At 42.6% G+C, this 18,598-nt stretch overlaps 1 protein-coding gene across 1 annotated transcript in view; it reads right to left on the bottom strand.

Annotated features, from left to right (window-relative positions):
- Nucleotides 1–18,598, bottom strand: part of LOC126336067 (trypsin-like) — a 61,585-nt gene that overhangs the window by 26,959 nt on the left and 16,028 nt on the right. The window contains exon 2 of the mRNA XM_049999548.1: nucleotides 15,486–15,733. Coding sequence (XP_049855505.1) covers nucleotides 15,486–15,733 — 248 coding nt within the window. The remainder of the gene's footprint in view (nucleotides 1–15,485; nucleotides 15,734–18,598) is intronic.

Below are 18,598 nucleotides of genomic sequence, written 5' to 3'. Positions count from 1 at the left end.
TTCAGTTCCTACAGTTTCATAAACTTCCGACTGGTGGTGGCGCTATATGCAGTCTTCAAAATAGCGTCTGCAACGGAGGTGTGTTTCAGGTAGAGAGGTCTTATTTCAGTTTCTTTTGACGGAACACCAGAGCATCGCATATATTCAAAGGAGCTTACAGAAGGTTTACGAAAACTTAGTAGTGAATATAAGCAAGGTGAGTAGTGAGGTGATGCATCTGTCATCTTTGCAAGAAAGCCGCGCAAACGTGTCCAACTTTCCGCGTGCCGACTGCCCGCACACAGCTTTAACTCCTGCAATGTTAGAGCGTGCGGTCACTTTGATTCGAGGTAATCGGCGAATCACAAACACCTCACTCCTCAACTGATAATCTCTGCTGATTGTGCTGACATACTCGTCTACAAGTTGGGGTGTTCAAAGTTGTGTGACCGCTGGTTTCCTCGCCGTCTAACAGAACAACGTAAGGAGCAACTAAGGACCGCCTGTACGGAATTGCTTGCGCGTTACGAGGTTGATCGCGACAATTTTCTATCGAACACCGTCACTGACGATGAAACATGGGTTTGTCACTTCGAACTGGAAACGAAACGGAATTCCATGAAGAGGCGCCACTCCATCTCATCTACATCTACGTGGATACTCTGCAAATCACATTTAAGTGCCTGGCAGAGGGTTCATAGAACCACCTTCACAATTCTCTATTATTCCAATCTCGTATAGTGCGAGGAAAGAATGAACACCTATAACTTTCCGTACGAGCACTGATTTCCCTTATCTTATCGTGGTGATCGTTCCTCTCTATGTAGGTCGTTGTCAACAAAATACTTCCGCATTCGGAGGAGAAAGTTGGTGATTGGAATTTAGTGAGAAGGTTCCGTCACAACGAAAACCGCCTTTCTTTTAATGATGTCCACCCCAAATCCTGTATCATTTCTGTGACACTCTGTCCCATATTTCGCGATAATATAAAACGTGCTGCCTTTCTTTGAACTTTTTCGATGTACTCCGTCAGTCCTACCTGGTACGTATCCCACAACGCGCAGCAGTATTCTAAAAGAGGACGGGCAAGAGCAGTGTATGCATTCTCCTCAGTATATCAGTTACATTTTCTAAGTGTCCTGGCAATAAAACGAAGTCTTTGGTTAGCCTTCCCCACAACATTTTCTACGTGTTCCTTCCAATTTAAGTTGTTCGTAATTGTAATTCTCCTCCGAACAAAAAGTTCAAAGACGCCGCCTCAGCTGGTAAGGTAATGCCGACCGTCTTCTGCAACATTGAAGGGGTTATTCTGTTTCACGTCCTCCCTCCTGGTGCAACGATCAACTCTGAAGTGTACCCTCAGAAAGTCGGAGAAACGACTTCAGTGTGTTCGTCGCCACAAAAACACAAATGAACTTTTCCTTCTCTATGACAACGAGGCCTTACACCCGACAGGAGCTCGCAACACTTCATTGGGCTGTTCTCCCTCGTCTGCCCAATACGCCAGATACCACACTTTTCGACTTCCATCTGTTTGGCCCAGTAAAGGGTACAGCAGCAGGATGCTGTTCATGGATGATGTGGAGGTTATTAACCTTCCGATAGGGACGCCTTCTAGTCGGACAAGGTAGGTCGCGCGTATGTCGCCGATACCACTTGTTGTTAAGAAAAGTTACACTTTATCATAAAACTAAATATTAGGTATTATTCAAGGGTTATACAAACGAGAGCAAAGTAAACAATTTATTTAAAAGCAAAATTGCGCTTCATAACGCATATTTTCTGCCCATAGCTTCTCGTCGTACTGATACATACTTCCAATATACGAATGACAAATTTATACAAGATTAAGCTTCGAAGTTTGGTTTTTCAATACACTAAAGTTATTTAGAATTTGAAATACAATCAAAGCAATATTTCTGGAATGATGTAAACGAAAAGACCGTTTGTATATCTCACATTTCAAAAATGTGATTGTTTAGAAGTTAAAATACAATCATTGCATACACTTCTTGAAAGTTGTAAACAAATAACCTGTCTACATATTTAACATCTGAAACGGATGATTCTCGTTTTCTTCGGGGGCTCCTGAGGTTAATCTTCTACTTCACTTCCTTGTACCTGTTGATGCTCGTCATCTGTGAGCGACACATTTAAAATTTTTGCACGGAGTTCTCCTGCTACTTTAGTACTTCTCCTTTTACATGATGCTATACAATTCGATCGAAAGATTTCTGGGATATTTTCTCTTCTAGAGATTACTGTTGTTCTCTCCTTCCAGATTGTATACGAATTTAGTGCAGGAACGTTCATCACCGAAAAAGACACCACCAGAGCCAATCGCTTCTCGTTTCTCGCAACGTTGAGGGACGCACAAACATTGTCGACAGCTGTCAACTCCTCCTTTCCTGTGGTTGTTAAATACGAGGATTATTAGGAAAGTAAGCAACGATCAGTCGCGAAATGAAAACCACAGTGAAAAGCCAATGAAGTTTTGCACAGGTGTGATGGGCAGTGTCTCTATTATGCCCGTCGAATTACGTCATTTTTTTTAGTTCTGGGAAGACAGGGAGCATATATAGATACCTAGAACAATAGTGTCTCCCGCCAAGTAAGAGGCCCTGGTGAGAAATTTCGCCTAAAGCCATTCAGCCAACGTTACATAACTGTCGTGCGTTTTCTCCTTCAAGACAATTCTCAGCCGCATTCTGCAGGGGCAATGAAGATGATCCTGCGCCGTTTTCAATTGGAAATGTTTCATTACTCACAATACAGCTCGTAATTGTCTCCCTCTGAGTGTCATCTCTGCTCACATGAACCGCCGGCTATAAAGACAACATTTTGGCACAGACGAGCTGTAGGCCAGCGTAGAGAATTGCCGTAAAGAATTGGCGGCTACCTTCCATAACGAGGATATTGGAAAGTTGGTACAAGGCTACGACAAACGTCTAAGTCGGATCGGCGACTATGGAAATAAGTAGCTGGAAGTTGTAGCTACCTGTTGCAAATAAAACAATTTTGATTTTCACTGTGGTTCCATTTCGCGACCTATCTTTCCTTGCTTTCCGAATAGCCCCAGTATTATAATTTCTGGTTTCTTGAGATCAACTGTTTCTTCATCGATTTTTGAATCGTTATGGAGGCTGGTTATCAACAAAACACTCTTGCACTTTCTTGGCGCGTATGAAACAAGTGTTGCTTCTTTGCGAAAACCAGAGACTTGAGCGGGAGTCTCGCTTTCTGGTCGCTGTGAATTGATAACGACTCTGAAGCTTATTTTTACGTAAAGCGCCAACGCACGAAATTTTTTTGGCGCTAATTCCTTTACAAATTGATATTTCTCCAACTGTAGATAATGGGAGCTGCTACCTTTCTACAACGCCGGATGGTTCTTTGCTTACATCAAATGGCGCATCTGGTTGGGTTCCGGAGTATATTTCCATATTATATGTTTAATATAGCGAAGAGTCGTAAATTTTCCTACCACATGGCTTGGTCTTTTTGGAATATATTGTATCAAATCGCATCTCCCTCTGCAAGCCTCGAGTTTTTCATCGCTTCACACATTTTCACTAAGTGAATACATTTTTGGCAATTTCCAAGGAATTCGTTAAACAAAATTCTTATAGCAGCCAGGCGATCTGGTTCTCTTCTTCTCCTCTGGTTTCCTTAACATCAAAATGAACAGATTGCATTGAAAATTGAAATCGTTTTATATTAATTACAGTTAGAAAGTCGTCCACCCGCATTAAGCCGTCGAGAATCAGACGATTCGCGTGATACACCCCAGCGAGATAAAGTATCCCGAACAACGCTTTCATTTCGACTGTGTCTGTCTGTTGAGCATGCCATGAATGACAATAGTTATATTGTATTGTTAGAATAAATTTGTCTTTATTTGCTACAACATGCTGAATCATTGTGTCAAAGATGAGGTATTTCCGTGAATCAAGAATATTAGTACGTTTTTCGCTGGCCCGATTACTCTGGTCAGATGAAATAAAATATATTTTTAGCTAACCTTTGCCTGATACTCGAGTGTTTTGCCACGGCCAAACCTTGATTATGTTTTTATTTTTCTACTTGTCAGTATGCCTTTGCACCTACTGTGGCCTGGAGGCGTGCAATGTTTCTAACTGAAAAATATGTCAAAACCGTTGTATCCTCTCCTTAGTCAAGTTGGCCCACACACGTTGTAACTGGTCCTTGATATTTTGAATCTTGGCACTGGGACACGGTTAATGTCTGAACAGGTTCCACAGGTTGAGGACAGATTTGGGGATGCCTCAACATCATGCAGACATTTCATAGAGCCATGTGCCATGTGTGAACGAGCATTGTCCTGTTGAAAAGCGGCACCGCTTCACTGTCACATGGGAGGGAACACATTATGATGCAAGATGTCCACCCAAAACCGTCGTGCCGTCAGAGTCCCTCAGTCGTTGCTAGTCATAGCCTGACGTCATACCCAATGGTTCCCATACCATGACACACAGACTAACGCCACAGTGTATCTCCTAGACATTCGAAGAATGGGATATCTCTCCAGGTCATCGCCATACTCGCCGACGATGGTCATTTAGAGTAATGCAGAACCTCAGTTCATCACTGAAGAAGTGTTATACCATTTTTCAGTGGTCCATGCTTCCCAGTAATGGCATTCCTCCAAAGGCAGTTTCTTGTATTGTGATGTTCACAGCAGCCAAAGGATGGAATGGTAATTCATCAGTCCAGCATATGCAAGCTTCCATCCACTGGTACAGGATGATACAGAATGTTTCAGGCTGTCTGTAACTTGTTGTCCAACAGGTGATGATGTGAAGGGGTTATGATGAGCTTGACAAACAATACGGCTATATCCCCTCGTTGCAGTAAATGTAGTCTACCAGAAAATTAACGATGAGTTTTCTTGTCCTCACGTTTCAACGCAATCCAACTTCCTGTCACTGTCAGTAGTGGGATTAAGGGGCTACGAGGACACTTTGATATCAGATTGATATGCTGATTAATTAAATTTACATCAAATTGATATATTAATTAATTAATTAAATTGATGTCAAATTGATATGCTAATTGATTTAATTGATGAGAAAATCACTTAACCTATTGCTATGTAATTGATTCGTGAGCCCCAGGGAATAACCTGCACTTGTGACAAGCCCCCATCCCACGATGCCCCTCCCCCTCCCCTCCCCACCTGGAAATCACATGCCCCTTTTAATATAAAACTGATCAAAAAAGAATGGTGGGAAACAGCTCAATTGCAGTACCTCCACTATTATGGCGTCATCTCACATCCTATTGCTGGATACTGGTGCAGTGATCTCAAAAGGCTTACTACTTCGATCGCTATTTCATCCTACAACCCCGTGGTCCACCCACTCCTTTTTGAAGATGTTGATCCACTTTCGATAGACAGACTCGACTGCATTGATAGCTACAGCCAATTTGTGTACTTGGCTGGAAATACCTCATCAGATTGATTGAGTCTGTGAAATACTGTAATTTTGCAGGTGACAGGTTGGTAAAAATACTTGTCAAGTAGATTGCTTATAACACTCACCACCAACAGAACGTTTCCATTAAACATGTCTGGTGAAAATCGCTCATGTCAGATCATCGCCAATTTCATGTTGTGTATATACATGCTGCTCTGAAGCCAGAGAGAATATCACAGTGATGCCCACCAGTCGATTTAATTGGGGGAGGGGGAATAATTGTGCTCCCCATGTTGATTCTTCTCAAATTTCCACACAATTCATGTGATCATGAAGGCAGGCCAATGTATACCGAGTAGAAGTTCGCAAACAGCCACCCAGATGACCCCGTGAGTGCCACCACCTGGACCTGTCCTTATGACAGTGGGCACAAGCTTATTTCAGCAAACTAACAGCCTCCCCCCTCGGAGGAATTCGTGATAACTGATATGAGCATCTCCTTGATATGTGATACCTGGAAAATTTATTTTGAAACTAATTCTCTCTCTCTTTCTCTCTCTCTCTCTCTCTGTCTCTCTCTCTCTCTCTCTCTCTCTATCTCTCTCAGGTTGCTACCTCCTGTTGTAACACCTGCACCTTTTATAGGTAGAAAACGAAGTTTTCCTTGGGTCAGATACCTAGTTTCAACTACTTTTCAGGGTCATCCAGTTACATATCACCCAGACACACAGATCATTGCAAATAGGATTCTTTTTGGGAACGTTACTGGTTGCTTAGAGACAATCTGAATCTAAAATTGCTTATACTTGCACAAAATCCTTATTACTTTAGATATACACATATAGATATGTATATACATTGAAAACAACTCTTTCTCTATGTTTGGTTGGTGTACATAACTGTGTTTTCCTGTAAACAGTCTCTTTTATGGATTTAGCAATTAGTTCTGTTCCTTTCAGCAGTTCTTGTGGACGAGAGCATTCAGTGACTTTAATCTTGCCTCCGATTTCTTGCGTAACAGTATTGATATAACATTCGAGATCTTCATCGGTGTATGCTACCAGCTCTTTTGCCACACATTCTTGTGGAATTTCCATAAATAGAACTTAATGATTACAACTTTTGCAAACGAGTGAACAATAAATGTTGTAATACCGTCGGGTTTAAGCACTGGAAACGGTAGTTCTGTTGCTAGATGCACAACATCCAGTCCAGCACACTTAGGGGCAGTGTTCCCATCCTTTCTAAGCACGTCTAGGTGAGTATAGAGCTTTGTAAACGGGTTTCTCGGGTCCCCTTTTATGTAGTACACGTGCTCCAATCCATCCTTTTCGGCCAGGACTCCGACATATGGCCACTTGCCGGTGCTATTAACAGTAAATGCAAATATTTTATGTTATCCAGTAGTAACCAGATTTCGCCTCACATGCCGTATTTAATGCAATGTGCAAGCCTTTCCTGCACATTTGTAATAGCTTCCTCTTTTCACAGCTACAGTTTATACTCATCCTTTACGGCAGTAATCTATCTTTGCCATACACTCCAGTTTCCGTTTCTTTGCCTTCGATCCTTTCCATTTCCAGTTTTCTATTTTGTACTCACAACACAGTAACAGCACTTAAAGACGTCATTTCTTTAACGGGAAGTGGCTTAAATCCATTTGAGACATTTACTCAATTTCTTATCACTTGTTGAAAACATTGTTTGTGGGGGGTAACTATACACTACAGTACCGTGGAGAACAATATCGTGGAGTGAGAGGAATATCTTTTTCCTGCTTTGATGTAGCACTTCTGTGTAGTACTCATATTGTCTTTGTCGGAGGTAGTGTTAAGAATCTCCAGGTAGTTTACAAGTAGTTAATTATAACTATATGCCGACAGTGTATAACTTATACGCTTTTCTCGATCGTGAGTGTCTCACTGACCTGCTTACACAGCAGTCAATTTTCGGGTATCCTTATTGCCCCAGATGATAAAGTGCAGAATGTTGTTAAATACCACACAGCAGGTGTTCAGTATGTTATTAGTTACCTGACACCACATGAATATGATTGACACAGAGTACATTGGAGGGTTGTTGCAAGTACCGTTTGTTAGAGTTTAAATCACTTCTGCACAGTTCTGCACAGGGTAAAACATACGATCCTTTCTGTAGCTGTATATTGTAATCTCCAGGCTAGTAATACCAAGTTGTTTATCCAAGCAGGATACCGATGTTTCTCTTAGTCACATTGCCTGGACACCTTATAACATCTTTAATTTGGTTACTACTAACATTGTTCACACCTGAGCTTGTGACATGTCATATACATTTGTTATAAATCTTTACTCTGCAGTTGGAGATCATCCACTTTAAACGGTCTATTATAACTACCTTATCGTTGTCCACATACATATTGCTGCTTCCCTAGCAGAAGTCGTCGTTTGATATTTGATAGTTCCGCATCTCGATTTTACTAAAACTCTCAGTGAAACCTTGCCGATGTCCGGTATTACGTATTCTTCAGAGGACAGGGGGCTTAAGTTGTTGACTGGCCATGTGGGCAGACACAAAGAAGGTAGCCTTTAACTTCTGCCCACCGAGTGGCGGTGCTCCCTGTGGGTCTGGGCGGCTGTATTGTGAACTACTACTTAGTATTCATAGAGTTGCCTTCACGATAGCGTGTACTGCGTGGAAATTTGAGAATATTCAATAGGGCGAGGACGATTATTTCTCCCCCCCCCCCCTCCCATGTAGATTCATCGGTTGATAGCTGGACAGTCTGTCTCTCTTGCCTTTGAGTGTCTGACACATGAGTTGTGTCAATATTGGGAGATGAGCGCATAACTGCCAGCGTGAGCAAAGACATAAGTATGTGCGATCATCGCGTTTGTTTGTTGTTTTTTTCCGCCAGATATGTTTAATGGAAACGTTGTGGTGGTAGCGAGTATTTTAAGCAATCTATTTGACGAGCATTTCTCCGTATCTTATCTCCCACGAATTACAGTATCCAACAGAGTCAGTCGGTTTGATGAGATATTTCCCACCAGATAAGGAAAATGAGCTGTAGTTATCAATTCAATCACGTCTATCAGTCAAAATTATGCTATTACTTCCAGAGGGCACTGTGGGAAGCAAGGCACTGTGGGATCGGATCAGATAGAGGCAGTAAGGATTGTGACCTAACTGCACCCATAACCACTAATATAATACGAGGTGATATCAGAAGAGAGGAGTTGCCACAGTTGAGCTACTTCCCACCATTTTTTATATCTTTGATACCAAAACTGGCGTAGGGTCTCCCAGAGAGGAGGAGATGGGATGGGGAAGGATGGTTAGGGTTGAAAGGCAAGGGATTTTTCTAGGTGGGGAGGGGAGGGGGAAAACGGGCTCAGAACTGAACGATATTTTAAAAGAAGGGGGTCACAATAAAGAAACGCCCCATGGCCAGGATCCCTTTTCCCAGAGAGTTCAGGTGGAAGAGGGGTAGGGGGAAGGGCTCAGAGTTCATCAGAACGACAGATTATCCGACGGGGAGCCATAAATCAATTATCATATTAGCAGTTTAAGAGTTATTCATCACTTTAATTAATCAACATATTAATCTGATATCAGTTTAATTAATTAAAATAACAATTTTATTTCAAAATTGTCCTCATACCCCTTTTACCCCTTACTGCTGTCATATTTAACTACCTAGTAAATCTGGATGTTGCGTGATTCATTTAGGCTACCAAATGGAGACCCTCAATGAAGCCTCATTCAGACTGCGCCAGGTGCAGAGGGCGCTGTTTCACACAAGTATATCGCTTCTTCATGTCCTTCGCAAATGGTCACTCGGCATCTGACGTTGTTCACACCCCCTCTATATCTAGCAGACCTGGTACAAACATTAAACACAAACATTACTAAATCACCCAGGTGGCCATTCTACTCATCACAGAGAACTGCAACTTCAAACTATTTACATACCCGCCGATACTGTGTAGTGTATGACATTTACTGAGATCTAACCACGTCTCCCTGGTACTTCATTTTCTCCCTTGCTAGGAGTATATGGCTGACCCCATGATGCCATTGCCCCAAATTGTCAAGAAGGCACTGTGCAAGCTGGTGGTGGCTCCATAATGATGTGGGCTGTGTTTACATGGAATGGACTGATTCCTCTAGTCCAAATCAACCCATCACTAACTGAAAATGTTTATGTTCGACTACTTCGAGACGATTTGCAATCATTCATGGGCTTCATTCTCCCAAAACACGATTAAATTTTTTTAGATGGCAATGCGCGATGTCAACAGGCCACAATTGTTCGCAACTGGTTTGATGAACATTTGGACATTTTGAGCGAATGATTAGGTCACCCAGATCGCCCGACATTTATGGGGCATAATTGAGAGGTTAGTTCGTGCATAAAAACGTGCACTGTGAACACTCTCAGAATTATTAACGGCTATAGAGGCAGCATGGCTCAACGTTTCTGCAAGAGACTTCCTACGACTTGTTGGGTCATGCTACACTACGTCAGGAAAGGGGAGGTATCCCATGACTTTTTTACGTCAGTGTATTATTAATGCTTGTCTTATCAGGAGTAAGATTCAACAGAATTATCTGACAGTGTTTGAATACAAGTTATTGTTAGTAAAGCCAAGGATTTATTTTATCCTTGAGTTGCACCTCACAGTGAGTCATCCCTTACGATGACGTGAAGATTTGTGATTACTCTTACCCATTAATCTAATGCAGGGCAATAAATTACTGATTATTAATTACGTTGGGTGCAGTTTAATTAGCAGTCTTTCATTGGGTGAAGCTCTATGTATGCAATTAACAGCATCATTAACCTCTCTTTAGCTGAGCAATGGTTTGACATATTTCGCGCAAAACTGGTTGAGGCTCTTCTCCTGTTCCGGGTAACGGGTCAAACAGTTTGCACACATGAATTATCGAAATGGTTTCTGAAAACTGATGGAAAGCATTGACTGCCTTTTGCAATATGTACTAACCACACCACTCCAAAGAGGGCCTACGAAAACTGCGTTTTTATGAAAACTGTTTTAACAGATAGTGAAGCGTGGCCAAGTCACTCTTCGCAATATGCACCACCGTTCAATTGAAGATGCATACCAGCGGAGAGAAGTTGACAGATATTAACCTTGGTATGTATATGTTTAGTCCACGCTTTTCATAAATCATATCGCTGGCACCGGCCTCTGTTTTATTGGTGATACTGTGAACATTGGCCTGTATCTACAGTGCTCAACGAAATTAATGCCATAGATATTCAAAGATGTTCCACGAGACATAAAGCAATCTTTATGGTACCAAAATGGTGGATGTTCCACTCATACAATACAGGTAACACAATTTGTTAACAAAGCTTCTGGTGATGGTCGGATCGGTCGTTTGGCCCACAGATCATGCTCCTCACTCTCGCCAGACTTAACACATTCGGGCTTTTGTATCAGGTAAATTTGAAAACAAGTGGCCTACTAGGAAACTCCGACGCTTCCTGAAGACATAAAAAATCTAAATCTACATTTATACTCCACAAGCGGAGGGCACTTTACATGCCACTGTCATTACATCCCTTTCCTGTTCCAGTCGCCTATGTTCGTGGAAAGAACGACTGCCGGAAAGCCTCCGTGCACGCGCGAATCTCTCTAATTTTACATTCGTGATGTCCTCGGGAGGTATAAATAGGGATAAGCAATATATTTGGTACCTCTCTCGGAACCTGGACAGCAAGGTACACTGCGATGCAGAGCGCCTCTCTTGCAAGTCAGCCACTTGAGTTTGCTAAACATCTCCGTAACACTATCACAGTTACCAAATAAACCTGTGACGAAACGCGCCGCTCTTCTTTGGATCTTCTCTATCTCCTCTGTTAACCCGACTTGGTACGGATCCCACACTGATGAGCAATACTCAAGTATAGATCGAACGAGTGTTTTGTAAGCCGCGTCTTTTGTTGATGGACTACATTTTCTAAGGACTCTCCCAATGAATCTCAAACTGGCACCCGCCTTACCAACAATTAATTTTCTATGGTCATTCCACTTCAAATCGTTCCGTACGCATATTTCCAGATATTTTACAGAAGTAACATCTACATACAGTTTAAACTTAATGTGCAGTAGCGTTTGTGTGAAAGCTGATTTATGAGTGCTCATGGTCGAGATTATTGTCCTTTGTTATGACAATCACTATAGTAAACACATGAATACTACCTGGGCAACATCATTTCTTAAATGGGGTACAGCAGGTCGATGTTGGTGGAATCCTTCTTGTGACAAATGGACGGTGGTTTGCAGCGCTTTTATGTTGTAGCTATTTGATCAAGTTCTATACACGTTATGTTTTTGAAATTTTCTTCAAAGTTTCTATCCAGTGCCATAGAAATAAGTATGTGGTTTAGTTAAAAAATATTTCTGTCCTAATTCGATGACTACATACGCTAGAAATGACTTGCGTACGTCAGAAAACTTATCGTTTTGTTAGCTACAACTTAATGGGAGGCACATGTCAATATATTCACTAGTTAAGGATAAATGACCTTCTGTAACTGTCTCTCCCGCTATATTATTCCTTTAGCAATTTTGTGCGGTGCGTCCAAGATTACTTTTACATCTCGCCCACGTATGAACAAATTTTTGATCTGCCAGGAAGTCGTGATCCAATCGCGAAGATTCCCCGACGATTAGGACCACATCTGCAACCGAAGAGCCTTTACTTGCAGACGGCCGGTGTGGCCGTGCGGTTCTAGGCGCTTCTGTCTGGAACCGCGTGACCGCTACGGTCGCAGGTTCGACTCCTGTCTCGGGCATGGATGTGTGTGACGTCCCTAGGTTAGTTAGGTTTACGTAGTGCTACGTTCTAGGGCACTGACGACCACAGATGTTAAGTCCCATAGTGCTCAGAGCCATTTGAACCATTTTTGAACCTTAACTTGCAGCCTTGCCGATTTTGTACACCGTTGAGTCAAAACATTATGACTACCAGCTTAATGGCTTGTTTGTCCATTTTTGGAACGAAATGCATCACTGATTCTGTGCATCAGGGATCTGACAGTTTGTTGGTAGGTTTGTGGGAGTGTGCGGCATTAGATGTCTACACACAGGTTAGAATAGTCGTGCATAACAGGCTGCTGATTTGTATACGAGGTAATGGTACATGACAGTGACCATAATGGGTTCCATAGCATTTACATGAGGCAAGAAAAACTTTCAAATGTGATTTAATTCCTAAGGGACCAAACTGCTGAGAACAACACACACACTCATAGCCTAGGGAGGACTCGAAACTCCAGCGGGAGGGGCCGCGCAATCAGTGACATGGTGTCTGAAATCGCGCTGCCACTCCATCAGGCAAGACCTCAATGCGAGTTGCCGTCGGAGTTGACATCAAGCATGAAGGGATGAAAGTGGTTCGTAGCTTTCAACGTGCCTTCGATTACTTCCACAGGTCCCATGCAAGCGCAGGAGAATGTTTCCCACAGAATAATACTGCTCCCACCAGCCTGTGTTTAAGTGGCGGTCTACACGTTTCGAGCTGCAGTTCACCTCGATGACGGCGTGTGTGTAGGCGGCCACCCACCTAGTGAAGCAAAACTGTGATTCACCAGAAAATCCGGCACGTTTCCGTTCATCGACGGTCGAATCCCCTTGGTCCCGTGACCACTGCAATCGTAATTGACGATAAAGTTGGGTCAACATGTGAATACGTTGGGGATGTCTGCTATGGAGTCCTATGTTCGACAACGTACATTGAGAGGTGTGCTCAGAAACACTTGTGCGTGCACCAGCATTGTGCTTTTTCAGCAGAGATGCCACAGATCACCATCCGTCCTACTTTACAGAGCAGACAAGACTCCGAACCTCACGTTCTGTGAAGAGCCATGGACGTCTGAACGTTCAGCGCCAAATGGTAGTTTCAATGTCCTTGTACCTTTTTCCGTAGGTGTTCACGACAGTTGCACGTGAACATTCGACTAGCTATGACGTTTTCGTTATATTCGTTCACAAGCTTTGGGTAATATTAACGTGTCCACCGACAAATTCGCTCATCTCAGTGGATTTCCCCATTCACAGCACGTATCTTCGCTAGGGAGATCACCTATCACCAAGCAGCATGCAACCTCGCAGTGGGCAGTGGTCATAATGTTTTGGCTTATCGGTGTACGTCTCTGTATCGAAGTGAGTGCAACCAAAGGCATCTTCGGCCGTTGTCAATTTTGATAAGTGTTGGGGGTACGCTCAAATTATAAGGTTGTTTACAACACCAAAGTTTCGACGAATATTTAAAGTGGTTCTCACCACGGCAATGACTAGTAGACGAAGTTGGTTCACCAGCTATCAATTCCGTAATGGCACTAACTATAGCAGTTGTCGTTTCCCTCGATGAGAAACGTTTAAGTGTTTTGTCGCATTGGGATCCGCACCTTTCGTGGGCATAACGATACCAATCATTCGATCTGATCACGACTAACACCATGATTTAAGGCTTGAATGACACAGGCTTATCCCATTTTCTCTTTATGGTCAGCAGTGGGTTCTCCCGTAGGGCTATGAGACAGGCACCTACAAGAGAAAGAGAAGGTATATCGTGGAGAGCTTGACTTACCAGTAGTCTAAGTATTCATGCTGAAAAAGAGCAGCTCGTAACTCGTGTTCCGTGGTAGATATTGAATTTGATTTACTCTTCTGGAAAAACTCACTTCAAGCAATCAGTTGTCCCTATCGTAGGACAGTGAGCGTCTCTAATGGTCTTTGGAGGCACAGTGTTACTTCCTAGAATCGTTGCAATATTTTTCATGTCATCACTAAACGACACGTTATCATATCAGCATAATTCTTAAAATATACCAGCATGTAACTCAGTGTCTTCCAATATTACGTACAAATTATTAGCCAGAGGTCATACACGGGGACGATTAAAGGTATACTGCACCAGATGGAGCCTGTTCAAAAGTTTTCTATTGACGAAAAGTAACCCGTTACACTATTCCTACAACGAGAAGAAATGTGAATGCTTGCCATTTAGCTAGGTTTTCAAATTCAGTCGACCGACGCGCTTTGAATTTCTACACAAGACGCCTGAGTAAATTCGAAAGAAATACATGTAAAAACTCAAAAATCCATTAAGCTGTTTTTTTTTCATTTTCTTCTGTCAACAGCAACATCGTTTGTACCAGTTAATTGTCTAACGTGGCATGACAGCTTCTAGTTAATCAATAAATGTGACGCATCCCTTAAAGGGCTCGTACTGCAAGAAAAGGGTTGAAATCAGTTTCCGTTCATCAATATTTGTGTGTTCAGTGTTGTCCCTAAATCACTTGAGGTGGTTGTTGGAGCCGGTTCTTTTGCATAAAACACGACTATTTTCTTTCCCAATACTTTTTGTGGCACTTAACCAGTGCAATTAATAAACTGTACTGTAGCTGTTAATAATTATTCCACACAGGTGCGGTGGAATTTGATGTTATGAAGCAAGATAAACGCGAAGAAAGTATTATCGTCGACTACTTGAAAAATGGATATCGATTTTGCTCAACATTATAATCATACTTCGGTTGATTATACAAACCACTTTAAAAATAAACACCACGATACAGAGTTACTTACAAAAACAGTCTCCTACGTTGATAATCTTGAAGGAGGGCATGATGTCATAAATTAATATCTGCTAATATATGATAAATAATTTCGAAAGGAGCAATGCCAGTCTTCTAATAGAAAAGATACACTCATCGCCTTCCACGTTCCTGGTCAGAAGTGGCGTCTGGATAATATTCTAAACCTCCTTAGTGTATAACACACAGTGAAGTTGCACGAATCTGTTGATGACGGTTTGTCTGTCACACGAAGATGTTGTGCTTAACAGTACTTCTGTGTTTTAGAGAACTAACTCGATTGTCATCAAACCATGATTAGCCTTGCACACCTAAGGCAACTGTTACATTCTTTGATTCTACTTCATCTCGCTTCCGTCAGGCCGATCACGAAATTTGAAGAAGCAGCTGCTCGTCAAAGGCACATCCTACACGCGTATTGATAAGAAGTGTAGTTAGGAGGGGACTGTACTCACGCAGATATTGGCCCTCTTCCAGTTTCCATTCCACCTCTAGGGGTGGATGAGCCCCACCCAGCGACGGAACAGTATTGACCGTTTGGCAGGTCGTTCCGAGTATTCAGAGGGCCTGCAGGCAGACTGGCAGGCTGTATCTGATCGCTGTAGGGCAGGGGCCGGGAAATCCGCACCATCGCCAAGTCATTCAACAGACGTACGATTTCGAAATCTGGGTGCCACACCAGGCGATTCACATCACGTCTCACCTGCAGATCAGAAAACAAAGCTAGGGTTCTAGTAGTTACAGCAAACCTAATAGTCTTCTATATATAGTCATCAATTGTGAGAAATTAAAATTACAGCAACGGCAGATGAACATAACTAAAGGAGGTCGTTTTGTCCCGAGCTCCTTTTATACATCGTCCAACTGCGTACTACGCTAAGTCACTTGGCGCGACACAGACGATCAGTCAATAGCTATCATTTCCGGAAGGTCAGTATACTTTCGTAAACAGGAAAGGTGCTGTATGTCTAAAGGAATACCGCATCAGTTAACGGTACTGGGCAATTTGACCACTCGGCGGCTATATTTTGGTCGGTTGCCTCATACAGTCTGAAGGAAAAAACACACCTAAGCAGCAATATTTCAGACTCTGTCTTGTATAACTGATACGGCCACATTCAGGAAGCAACTTTGAACAGTGTGGTAAGACTGCAGTAAACTGAGAATTCGTGACGGATTCATATGAATGGAAACTGCAAGAGTGTTCAAGTCTGGTAAAATCGTGTCTTTTTCGCGTTCAGTTCTGCTTTTCTACTTTCCATAGATAACGAAGTGCCTCTATTTTTTTATTTTTTTCGACGTAAGCGTTGGTATCTGTCTCTGAGAAAACCAACTGTAAATTCAAGTAACATACAAACCGATGCTCTCAATCGCAAGGCTATTTATAAACAAGCTGTAAAACTATTCTTGCGTAAATTTGTGCGATGATGTTGGTATGGAAAATTGAATATTGTACTTCGATATTTGTTTTTAACCATAACCAGATTTGCTTACACATTATACGGCACTGTTCATTCATTTGGATTTCATAATTTCAGTATGTACACCTTCCTTTCTTCACAGGTTTAGCTTATGTTTCCTACCTCCATATATCGGCACATACTATTTGTTTGATACAAAACGTACTCCATTCGTTTATACCGCAACTTGCTCAGTGGCTTGTTACAAATGCCTACTGCGCTGGCATTTATCTTCCATAACAACTTTCTAGCAGTGCAGGTAAGGCGTTACTAATGCTGTTCATCGAGTTACGCTGAGATGGCACAAGTTGTGGGACAGCTGTGTACGCACGTAGGTATGACGGTAGTACTGCGTCCAAGAGGTATAAACGGACAGTACGTTGGCGAAGCAGATTTTTTTTTTTCAGGTGAGTCATGTGAAAAAGTTTCTGGCCGCACCGCGGGAACTAACTCAGTTTGAACGTGGAGTGTAGTTGGAGGTAGACGCATGTGACATTCCGTTCCGGAAATCTTAAGGAATTCAACATTCTGCGATCAACTGTGTCATAAACGTGCAGTGAATACCCAATTTTACTCATTTACTCTCACCACGGAGAACGCAGTGGTCGACTTCTTTCGCTGAACGACCGAGAGCAGCGGCGTTTGCGTAGAGTTGTCAGCGCTAACAGAGAAGCAACACTGCGTCAATCGACCGCAGAAATCAACGTGGGACGGACGACGGACGTATCCGCTAGGGGAGTGCCGCGAAATCTGGCGTTCATGGGCTGTATGGCATAAGACGAGCTACGCATGCTAACAGCACGCCATCGCCCTAGCGCGTCCACTGGGCTGATGACCGTATAGGTAGGAGCCCAGACGATTGGAAAACCGTGGCCTGGTCAGAGGTATCCTGATTTCAGCTGGTAAGAGCTGATGGTTAGGTTCGAGTGGGGCGCACACCCCACGCAGCCATGGACTCAAGTTGTCGACAAGGCACTGCACAAGCTGAAGGTGGCTCCATAATGATTTGACCTGTGTTTACATGGAACGCACTGGGTCCTCTGGTCAGACTCAACCCGTTACTGACTGGAAATGACAGTGTTTGGTTACTCGGAGACCATTTTCCGGCATTTTTACACCTGCTGTTCCCAAACAACCATGAAATTTTTATGGATGACAATGCGCTATGGCACCGGGACACAATTCTTGATTACTGGTTTGAAGAGAATCTGGACAATTCGAAAAAATGGTTGGCCACCGAGTACGCCTGACATGAATCTCTTCGAATATTTATGGGAATTAACTGAGTGGTCAGTTGGTGCACAAAAATCCTGCACCAGCAACACTTTCGCAATTATGGACGGCTACATATTTTTGCAGGAGAATTTCAACGACTTGTTGAGTCCATGCCAACTCGAGTTGCTACACTATGCTGGACAAAACGACGTCGACACGATGTCAGGAGGTATCCCAGTCTACAAACAGATTCTCTCACTCGCAAAGGCTATTTCTGGACAATTTGTAAAATTATTTTATCTAATTTCGTGCCATAATATTCGGATGGCAAATTAAATTCTCTAACCACATGTTTTTTAACGATATTAACTTATCCTGTGTATCAGATTTGCTCACGCATTATACTGCACTGTGCGTTCATTTGGGTTTCACACAGTCACTGTGCTACACCTTACAGATCTTAACTCATGTGCCTTACCTCCAACTTTCAGTAGCTGGTATTTGTTTCATACAAAACATACCCGATTCATTTACAGAGCAATTTGCTCAGCGGTTATGCTACAAACCTTCAAGGTGCCTACATTTATCTTTCAGGAGAACTTTTCAGCAATGCAGGTAAGGCGTCAATAATGCCTTTCATTGAATTAAATGGCTGCACATTCGGTGTAATCGTAAATTGTAGCGTCCGTCATACAATCTCAGTATTGTGAGCTTCTTCGTTAGTGTATGATATGCAGTTTACAATCTAGTATTTAGCACCAATGCCACTATATCGCAGGATCACGCGGCCGATTTAAAGCCAGATCCAAAATTTTCTTCACTCGGGTATTCTTTATTTTCGTATTTGTGTTGTCCTAATAATTTCATCCCATCTTCATTGACGCCCGAGCGGC

This window comes from Schistocerca gregaria, chromosome 2 (genome assembly GCF_023897955.1).
Source record: "Schistocerca gregaria isolate iqSchGreg1 chromosome 2, iqSchGreg1.2, whole genome shotgun sequence".
Lineage (NCBI taxonomy): Eukaryota > Metazoa > Arthropoda > Insecta > Orthoptera > Acrididae > Schistocerca > Schistocerca gregaria.
Note: the sequence above shows the minus strand (reverse complement) of the source record. Positions and strands in the feature narration are given on the sequence as shown.